Source organism: Lepisma saccharinum, chromosome 2 (assembly GCF_977018435.1).
Source record: "Lepisma saccharinum chromosome 2, izLepSacc3.1, whole genome shotgun sequence".
NCBI lineage: Eukaryota > Metazoa > Arthropoda > Insecta > Zygentoma > Lepismatidae > Lepisma > Lepisma saccharinum.
The window spans coordinates 38,269,495-38,280,900 of record NC_139230.1 but is presented as its reverse complement, the minus strand read 5'-3'; the positions used below and the strand labels follow the sequence as shown (position 1 = coordinate 38,280,900).

Here is an 11,406-nt window from a genome sequence, read left to right as displayed (position 1 = left end):
TGTAGCGCCAAATACGATCAGTACTGAGTACTCGTTGTTTTCTTCGTGTTTTAAACACTTATTTTCACAATAGAAATCACATAGCATTATCAAATGTTCGTACACATACTTTTCCACACATTAGAAAAACTATAACCAACAACTTGCTGGCTCATAACGTATATCTACCTGTGTCGCTGGCTTTCAATAGATCGACCACAAGGAAAAAAACCTTGGGACGAAAAGTCCCGGCGCAACTTTACCCTTCTTCCCTCCACCTCCGGCCATAAGGAAACATGGTCCACTTTCCCCCTCCCCCTACTCGCGGGGGTACGGTGAACAGGACTCGCGGGTCTGCGCAGGTTGTTTTGCTCGTGGTTCCACTATACCTCCCTTGATTTTAAACAAAGGAACAACGAGTGCGGAAACCACGTGACCTAGTCAACAACCATCTGAACTGCGAGCTGTGCCATACTTCTATTCTTGGGCCGTGTCCGGATTGGCAAGCGCTCCGTCCAGTTCTCTCCCGTTGCTTTTGCGTTCCGTCGAAGTCACGTCCAAGTCGTCCGAATCTGCATGTCCCCTTGTAGTACGGTTGTCACTTTTCCCGCCAGGTGTCAGCCCGAACTTCACCCACCACGCTCTGGGGCGCAGGCGCACCGCACGGAAGCAGAAGGCAGACGCCAAACAAACATCACAATGATTTCCACCTATTTACTACTCATATTAAAAATGTAACACGCTATTTCATCATTTACAATTTTTCTGCATTCAGTATTATCGATAAAATGTTAAAGTATAACTGAGTTTTACATCCTCTAATCAGTAAATGTTGTCTGTACAAAGTGAAAGTTAGAATAAGGCTGCCAAGCGCAGCGTCACAGCGAGTTCAAGCGTGCATCTGTCGCGCCTCTTTGCTCTCCCCTCCGACTCCACGTCTGCCGCGAATTCGGACAACGGAGGTAGCATGAGTCCCAGGATGGAACGGTGCTCTAGGTGACATCTGCTGCCGATTCGGACGCGGCCTTGGCGCTTTCGAACTGTACTAGGTGACGTCACTTCCGCCAAGGCCATACATCAAGTCTGTACTTTGTACCTTTCGGAGAGACTGTTTAAAACAAACAAAAAATTACTTTTCCACCAATGCGCGCTGTGATCGTCAACTTCTGAGGCCACAGATGGCAGTAACGTTACTTTGTTGACAGAGTTGTAAACTGTGTCTCGTCGTCACCCGTGTAGCGTAGCGTGTAGTCTGTGGTTGTCAATGTGTTGTACGTTCCTGTTCGGGGTTTGCAGATTTTACATCTTGTGAAATTTAATATAAACGTCATGTTGGTCTCGAAAAATTGATTTTATTCTTCATAAATTAGGTGTTCCTCATTAAAAATTGTCAAAAGACTTAACTATATGCATAACTCCTGGTTAGTCTTCATGCTAACTTGGAGTAGGATCTCAAATTCTGCGTTCATAAACAACTGTGGCCAATCAGAGACAAGTCTGTTTAAAGTAAAGAGATAAACACCGATTATAACTATGTTGTCGTTCCATTGGTACAAACTGTGGTGATGTTTACAGAAAAACTGGTTGTCACGTCATAAAATTTTCAATGGAAGAAGACATGATAAAACGCGAAAGCTTGCTCTCCAAATATGTTCATATTACTACAGTAATTACATTCTATTGGTGAGTTTACTCAATGGATTAGGAATTTAACTTAATGTTGTAACAGTCCACCGTGACACAACCGGAGGGAAGAGTTTTCTTTTATCTGCCGGCAAATGGTTCAAGTTGTTGCCTTGTGAGTAGTACAGTTTTGAAGGAAGCTTGTGTGAGTCGACGTAGTGTGGAAAATAGAACATTTCATTTCATAAATTATCCTGGACAAAACTTCTAAAGATTTGAGGAATAGTAAAGTTAGGTACCAGTCTGTTATAGGGAAAACACATTTCACTCGTCCATTTCGTCTTTTTTTACATTCGTACTTACCTAATATGCATTGCGAAACATTATTTAAGGTGGGATTTTGCTTTTTTCACTGAAATAATTGTAATTTTTTCACATTACGAGTATTTATTGTTCGTTGTTTTTTCGCTTCTGTTACAGGCAATATGGCGGGCAAATCTTGACTAGCGTTGTCTATCATCTGTGGGTATGCAGTGTTTCAAACCATCTTAACCGAAAAATTCCTACTTTCGTGTTAGTTTTTTTTTCCGGGTTCCAAAATCTTGCGAACCATGCACGTATAGCCCCACAAACCATTCATAAATAGCCCCATGAACCATTCACGGTAAGGTTAGGTTAGGCAAACATAGTTAAAATTTGGGGTCGTAGTAATATCAGGAATGTATATTTCGTTTTTTCATATTCTTACAAAAGAACAGCGTGATTGGAAACACTGACGGGGGTTATGTCATCGAACGTACGCAACACATAGAGGAAGCAAGTAAAAGCAACGGCAATTGTGTGTCGGATATATATGTCCTTTCAAAAGTACATGAATTCCCGGTCCAATAGATTCAAGGATGAAAGAAAATACATCCACGAACTTTGACAATGCTACAGAAACTTTATTTTCGTAAGTAGTTTCTTCTGTAAAAATGAAGAAATCCGTTGATCGGAGATTGAACAGTTACCCAACTCATCATACATAATTCCCTCATGCAGCTTATGTCACGTGGAGTTAGCAATGATGCTATGGCTTGATAAATAGTACCACACAAAAATTACTTATTATAAAGTTTCCACAACAGGAACATTCACTGAAACTATAATCTTCATAAATGATGCAAACATTTCCACTTCCTTGCATGCTGTACAGATGGTTATGAGCACCAACTTAACAGCTACACAATATCAGGGAGTCTGTGTGAGACTCAAAGTGGAAAAATATTTTAAAATGAGAGTGAATTAATGTTTGAAGTTTGTAGAACATGCATAACTTGATTAGATTAGGTTATGTTCATGCGAAGCAAAAATTTCATTCCACAATTGAGGCTGCAGAAGTCATTCTGGTTGTGGAGTTATTTTTTTTGGTCTAAAATGTAAATAGCGAAAAGGAAAATGTGTAAATACTAAACCAAACGGAAGTTGCCTAGCCTACTCATATAAGATATTTCTTCAGATTGGCTGCACATAAAGCAGAGAAAGAAGTAGGGAAGTAGTAAAGGGTCATTCCATGGCAAATCACCGAAATGGTAGTCGCCACTACATCTCCAATATTAATAAAATTTTGCACAAATGTATGTCTGAGGGTATTATGGAAAACTGTGAAATTATTTATGTCTACGGTCATTAGTTTGGGCTACAGGACTGATTAAAGTTACCGTCTCAGTGTGTAGTGACGTGGTAACGTACAGCGCGAAGGTACAAGATAAATGCTTGTAGCGTACCGAAAAGAAATGACATATGATTTCTAGTTGTTATATTATGCAAAGGAAATATATACAATGAAAAAAAGTTCAGTTTGGTAACAACTATATTAATTTGTGGTTGTCTTTTTGATAACCGAAAAAGCAGCTTCCCACACATATATGTGGTATATATGTCGAAATGTATGTCATATTTTAAAGTGGAAGGAAATAAAGTGCATTCTTCATAGTTCTCACAAGAACAGTTCCTAAAGTGTGGGGTCTCCACACTAAAAAGAAAGACTGCAATATATTTCCTTCTTGCTTAAAAAGTGTGTCATGTATGTTAAAAATATGAAAAAGCTAAAAAAGCACTCTTTTTGGGTGCAAAGTTCCATATGAGGGAAAGATATCAAGAAGAAATGAGTAGCAGTAAAATAATGTACTATTCCAACATGTTCCTCAGGAGAAATTTCATGTTTGCACTCTGAACCATTTTCATAGAATACTGAATTATGTGTACTGCCGTTCTGCTAATATCTGCTTTTACATATAATGCGGAATTGAGTTTTCGTTTCAAATATTTAAGATTGTTGTACCTCGACCCATGCACTCACACCTGTAAAAGAGTGTATTCCAAAACAAAAAAGTTAATGCAAGTTCTGAAACATTTGTGCATTTTGATACTCATTTCATGTGAATTTCAGGACACTTTTTTTCCTGCCAAATCTATTGTGTGATATGAGACTGGCTTCTGGTGGTGTACCGTAATATTTTGGTGAGAGCAGTGGTGTTTTTCGATTATTTAGTGTGAAGAACAGTAAGACTTGTTAACAAACTGTACTTAGAGACAGGAAGACATTCATTCTGTGTGTGATTACTCAAAGTGAAATAAACACAGACATGAAGACACTTACTCATGTGAACGAAGAGAAGAGGAAAAGGTATGGAAGAGCAAAAATGAAACAAATACAATATTCTATTACAAAGCATGTTGCAGCAGTTTTACATATCCCTGAAGAGTCGGAAGAATCTGCTGAGGCTACAAAAACTCCTGCTGAACGCGACCTAAACCTTCTCATGTCAGAACTTCAGCAGAAATTCATCGTCTTAAAGAGCTGAACAGCTTCCAATACTCACACTTGCCCCTCATAGTTGGCAAGCAACAAAGGTTAAAGAATATTTCAACATTACTGAGTACATGGTAGGAACAGCCAAAAAACTGAGAGCTGAGAAAGGAATACTGGCACTGCCTTCACCAAAGACTGGCATTGCTCTGAATGTGGATACCATTGATGCTTGCTGCAAATTTTATGAGAATGATGAAAACAGCTGAATATGTGCAGGAAAGAAAGACATCATTTCTGTGAAGGTTGACAGAGGAAGGGTGCATGAACGAAAGAATCAGGTAATGTGCAATTTAAAAGAGTTGTATGCATTGTTTAAAAATGAACATCCAAACTTGCAAGTGGGGTTCTCAAAATTTGCTGAATTACGTCCAAAATGGTGTGTTCTCCAGGAGCAGGTGGAACTCATAGTGTGTGTGTATGCATCATACACCAGAATATGAAGCCCATGTTGCACTCTGTTCAACCCCATGTCAAACTTCTTACTATAATGGAAAAATGTGTTTGTGATATATCAAATATGGACTGTACGAGTATGTTTGGTGAATGTACAAACTGCCCAGGAAGCTACGAAGTGCAGGAGTACCTAGAAAATGTGTGTGCAGAACATGAGGAAATAACATACAATCAGTGGGTCACTACAGACTGGAGCACACACACATCAGTCATACAAACAACAGAAGAATTCATTGCCACTTTCCTTGAAAGAATTCCAGCCTTAACCAGACACCATTTTATTACCTCTGCACAAAGCCACTTTTTGTCAACAAGGAAATCATCGCTTGCAGATGATGAGTGCATCCTTCTAGTAGATTTCTCAGAGAATTATGCTTTTATAGCCCAAAATGCTGAGCAAGGATTTCACTGGGAAAATTCTCAAGCCACACTTCATCTTTTTGTTGCCTATGTGTGGAATGAATCATCTGTTAGTACAGTTTCTCTGTGTGCTGTAAGTGATCATCTGATTCATGACACAGCATCTTTTTATTCCTTTCAACAAGAAGTTCTCTCAATTCTCAGAAACAGATTCCCAGCTATACGGAAAATTGTGTATTTCAGTGTTGGATCTTCTGCACAATACAAGAACAGGAAAAAATTTATAAATCTCTGTCATCATGAGGAGGATTTCGGTTTGAAAGCAGAGTGGCACTTTTTTGCTAGTTGTCATGGGAAGGGACCTTCTGATGGTGTAGGTGCCACAGTGAAATGGTTGGCAACTAGGGCAAGCATACAAAGACCATACAACAATCATATTCTAACTCCTATGCAACTATGTGAATTTGCATCTACAATCAAGAATATTCAGGTTTTCTATGTCAGCTCTAAGGAAATTGAACAGCAAACAGACAAGTTAAAGCCACGATTTGCTCAAGCAACTTGCATTGAAGGAACAAGAAGTCTTCATTGTTTCATACCACTAACCAAAACACGCATGCTTAAATCTCACATATCCAGCATGATTACAAGAACTGAAATTAGTGTGATATCTAAAGAAGTATCCAACGTGCCGGTAACACATGGCAAAATAATGCTACACAGCTCATCATACGTTGCTTGTGTGTACAATTCACAGTGGTGGTTGGGGATCATTACATTAGTGTCTCATGACAACAGTGAACATAGTGTCAAATTTATGCACCCTCACGGACCTGCACAGAGTTTTACATTGCCGAGCAAGGAAGATTCATGTTGGCTTCCACACACTGACATTTTGCTCAGGATTTCACCACCTGGCACAGTTACTGGGAGAACCTATACTCTGGATTCAGCAACTGTGCAATGTATTCACACTGCATTTGCGACATACAAATGAGCTGTTTTCAGTGAACTAAATTGACAACCATCACTGTCAATGTAAAATTATATTCCACAATGCAACTCTCAGATTGATCCCTTGAAATTACTTTCCACTTACAACTTCCAGTTGACTTGGGATATGATTATTAGAAACTTCCGTATTACGGACATTCTACACTGCACGCATTTCGTATGTCCGCAACAGATACCAAGTGAGGCAGAGTGCAATTTTCATACTTCCTGTAAATAATACCAAAGTTCAGGTGTTTCCAATTATACCACCTGCATAGTGTTGCCACCTTTCCCATTACAAGATTTTAACTCCTGAAATAGCCTCATTTTGCACTTTCTTTCCCACACATACCGTAAAAAGTGTCTGTAATTTATAACCAGAAACATTAAACAGCAATATGTGGGTGTGTGCTGATGAACCATACATAGAAGTCATACTATGATAAATATAAAGACTTTGGCTGATTTCCTCAGTAGGGGGGAAATTAATAAACTTACCCGATTTTCTGCCGCACATTTTAACGACAATGAATTTCAACCACTTCCTGGGCATACACACATAAAGGTAATGCAAAATCTACATTTCGTTACAACTAAGTATACTTTACTTTGTACAATAAAGCCAAAACATACTTTCTATCTCAGTTTGTTGTTTCTTAACAATTATGTGAAAATGTCGGTGTCTTGTACTTTTTTTGAAGGATCCCATTCTTTAGAGGCACCCTGTACAATATGTATTATGTTTTGAAACGAGATATTTCACACAATGATATTTCCTTACTAACTCTATACATGCACAAAAGCTTGTTACAATCTGTTACTATGAGGCGACCCGTTTCCGGACAATTCTGGTGACTTCCCATGGAATGACCCTAAAGCATTGCAGTCAACTTGCCTAACCTACTCACATAAGGATATTTAGGGGATTAAACACAAATGGATGGAATATTATGCTCATTGATTTAGTTTATTTTACTTTGCCTCTTGTGCCACTTTTGGCTAATTTGCAAAGATGGGGATGAGTGATGACATGATGAAATTGATGAATGGACACTCACAAACGTCCATTCCCGGGTTCGAACCCACGACCTCTAGCATGGTAGTGCGATGTGCTAACCACTCTGCCATGTGGGCCATTATGGAATATTATGTAAGCAAACAGCCTGTAAATAAAGAAATTTCTACTCAAAGAAAGAAAGACAATGTATAATTGAGCATAATGGTAAATGTTTAAAAGATAGCAGCACTTGTCTGGGTAATGATTTTGAATGTTGAATGATTTTTTTCAAGTTTTAGAGCAGTGCTAGTAAGTGCTTTAGAATACTGGAAACTGTTGGAGTAAGATTGAAGCTTGGAGAAACTAATTAGCACAGTTAAAGGATTCGTTAAGTATTATTTACCAGGGAAATCATGATTTGAAATGTAGGTTACATGAGCAAATGTTGTTAGTTTCTGACTGACTGGTACAGGAGTTTTTGCTGATTTTCATGCAAGGGTTGAAGATGGGTTACCAGATTTTATATATGAAGTATTTAATTCATTTAGGGATATTTTTAAATGCTAAGAGCATTAAAAAACTTCCTGAAAGCATGTAGTGATGCTTCGCACCCCACGCTTGGGAAGTAGATAGCAGCAGCAGCAGTCCATATCCAAGACAATAGTTTACAAATGTTTGCTCGCAAACAAAGAATCGTTTGAGAGTATATGGAAGGGGAGGGAAATGGTTCTCCAGAAAATGTCCAGTTTCACTAAGACTGTGAAGTATGTGTTAACAGACATAATTTGAAATTGAAGCACGTAAAAAAATTTACCTTGCTCAACGCTAACCATTCATTCACATCATGTAGTGGAATAAATATTTTGTCAGTGTACTTTTTGTGCAATTTTTTTTGTCTCTTTTCATGTGTGTGTGTGTGTAAGAAAAACATCTGATTTACCTCCGTTCACATGTATCAGAAATGAAGGGCACATGGAGGTATTCTTGTGATCATATACCAAGGCATGAAATATCAACCATTCCATTTAGTTTGGTATATGTTTCCTATTTACTTCATTTTATTATTAGCCACCCTTCTTTCTCTTTTCTATCCTATGTTGTAATTTATCTTTTTAATTTCAGGATAATCTCCATATCAACAGTTTTTATAAACAAGACCTTACTTGGCAGCCAAGTTGTAAACCTTGATGCTCCTCTATTTGTGACTTGGTATCAATGTATTGTCTCATCTGTGATTTGTTTCTGCTTAAGCAACCTGTCCAAAGTGTTTCCAGCTATTATCAAGTTTCCTGAAGGAAATCCTTTGGATGTAGACACAATGAGAAAGGTATGCTATAAAATATTTCCATTAATATAACTAATCTTTGCTTTGATGGTCAGACAATTGATGTAATTTGACATTATAGTATGGAAGTACTATTATTACTATATTAGTCTAATAGAAACATTATGACACCATATCATCATATGAGAACTATAGGAATGTAACTCCAAAAATGTGATTTTCAGTTTTGTTTAAATAATCTCACCTGAAGATCTCTAATTGGAGTCAGATTGCCATACCTCCACTTCTCATCCTTAGCTGTAAGGTGGAGTCATGTATTTCCAATTTACTGATTTTTTTTTAAGTCGAACATATTCCTAAGAATACATTTTTTCTTCTCTCCTGTAAATTTGATAAATTGGAGTTATGTCCCTCTGGTTCTCACACGATGATATGCATATTTATATACACCATCAAGGGTGCTAACTTTTCAAGAACATTAGGTGGGCTCAAACACTTGAATTATAAGTTCACAAAAACTCTCAAAAATACTCCATTCCATGTATTATGATATTAATGCCCATCAACAATGCATCCTAACTTTTTTAAAAATCTGTTATTTACTGATTTAAGCAATCACTCCACCATGAATGATGATAACAAATACAATGATAATAACACCGCAAATTATTGCTTGGGTATGGGCCCATATAAGTTGGTGCCACTATGCACCATAAGAAAAACAGAAAATATCTAACTTCTTTTCTGAAGGAAATTAACACGTTTCATATATTCAAATTCATTTGAACTACATCTTCAAGGCAGGTCAACTTTGATGTAGACATGCAAGCTACTTGCAGCCAATACAACCTTCAGCCTCAACCACTGACTGTGCCACCATTTACTCTTCCACACCAGATAGCCTTGCTGCTTTGGTCCGGAACTGCTTACTTGTGTTGTCTCTAATGTGCTGCTACTATCCCATTAATCTGAGGGAAGGTCTGCCACCTGCAATCCCTCAAGTAGCCAGGGCTCACCCTGGGCGTAACCTACACCACTTCACAACATTTTCATACAAGTTGTGATGTTCATTTTTGTCACATACCTTGTACCTTCATTAGAAAGATGAAGAAGTAAATGGTAGAAACAAGAATGATTTACCGTGTTGTATGTCTAGATAGCATCTTGTCTGCAAGCTCAGTGGCTGATTGCATTATGTTCATACTTCAGGTTTGTGCGACTTACTCACTTTTATATATATTCTTTCGTATTTCTAAAAATTAAAAAAACAAAATTATTTATTACTTACATAAAATGAGTATCTATTTTGTATGCATGGCATACGATAAGGAAAGCACAGGCAGAAAGGGACCATCTTTTCTTTTTTAAAAATTTTAACTTGGTTTTTAAGTGGAAGGTTTTATAGTGATTATTTTAACAAATAGCAGTGAGCCTGGGTCAAGCAAAGGTTTTAGCGTTTTCCAAATATTTTACCTTTACCTTTTCCTGACGAGTGTATAAATTGACGAGGCTATGGCAATTTTCGGATAGCAGAAATATAGGACCTGAAGAAGGGAACAGTGGTTCCCGAAACATTGTTGGTGTACAAAATAGATATTCATTTTACGTAAGTAATAAATAATTTTATATTTTTAGTTTTTAGAAATACGAAAGAATATGAGTACTTTAAGTGGTCAACTTTCAATCTTGCCGCTGAAGTTTCCGAGTTCGAGTCCAAGCCGGGGCATGGGTACACAAGTATGCTTATATCGGCTATACAGATGGAACACAAATTAATCTGACCCATTTCAACTAGATTCTACATGCCAGGTATAATGTGTTCCTTGCACACTGTTCACTTGGATAAAATTACCTAGACTTAAAGCAAATGAAATTTCAAGAAACACTTTCCAGAACTCATGAAAGAAGAATTATTCAATTTGATATTGTTCAGAATTAGTAAGACTTCACACCAGCCAAAAAGGAAGTCTTGTCTCAATAAAACCACTATTGTGGATTCATGCCTTAGCTTTTCCACAGAGGGTCACATTCTATTATATCTTACTGTACTGCTGAACTGTGGCAGTCTGCACATGTTACTATCATGAATTTTGTAGGTATTTACATAAAGTAATAAGGGAGGCAGATTGAAAATTTGTTAAGGACAGCAATGGGCCAGTCTACCCCAAAAGGTTTGGGAACCACTTATATACATAGTAGAGTGTGTAGAATATGAAAATTCTAGTAAAGTTAGGTATTCTGTAAATAATATTGTAGCAATTCCCAACTACCAGTATAATGGACAATTTCTTCAAACAACTTAAAAAAAAAAAAAATGTCACATTTCACATACATCACTACTGCACATTATGGAAAAAAATCATTTTCTTCCATTTCTTTTCTGCATTGTCTTTGGATTTTCTTTACCAATTAGCATGTTTAAATATTAGGAAGTTTTTACTTTGCATGAGCGATGTCATCAAGCTGAAATTTACTGATCTCTCTCCTCAATTATGTTTTGAACTGGTTCCAATCCATTCATTTCTTAGAGCAAGGCGGATTATTGTTCACAATTGCAGAAGTAAATGTTATGAATCCTTCCATTTTAGAACTTCATCTTCATATTTCTTACTTACAAGTACATTCGTTTTTTCATAGTTCTGTTATGTATTTACTGAGAAAGATAATGAAAAACACATTTCAAATAAAATGCAACCTGTAACACTATTGTAACTATTATAACATGTTGTATTGTAGTGAAGTTTAAAAAACAATAGCCGGATAATGAGAAACTATTTAAATATCTTGATATTTTTTCTGTTTGTGGCATGATTATTTTGACAAATATAAATGCACCACAACCCTACTTTACATAGAGTGAAT

The 11,406-nt window shown here is 37.1% G+C and overlaps 1 protein-coding gene across 1 annotated transcript in view; it reads left to right on the top strand.

Moving 5' to 3' along the window:
* The first annotated feature begins 1,198 nt into the window (after window positions 1–1,198).
* LOC145983999 (GDP-fucose transporter, Golgi-like) overlaps window positions 1,199–11,406 on the top strand; it is a 54,145-nt gene continuing 43,937 nt past the window's right edge. Inside the window, exons 1-2 of the mRNA XM_083117277.1 lie at window positions 1,199–1,662; window positions 8,382–8,586. Coding sequence (XP_082973403.1) covers window positions 1,586–1,662; window positions 8,382–8,586 — 282 coding nt within the window. The 5' untranslated portion in view covers window positions 1,199–1,585. The remainder of the gene's footprint in view (window positions 1,663–8,381; window positions 8,587–11,406) is intronic.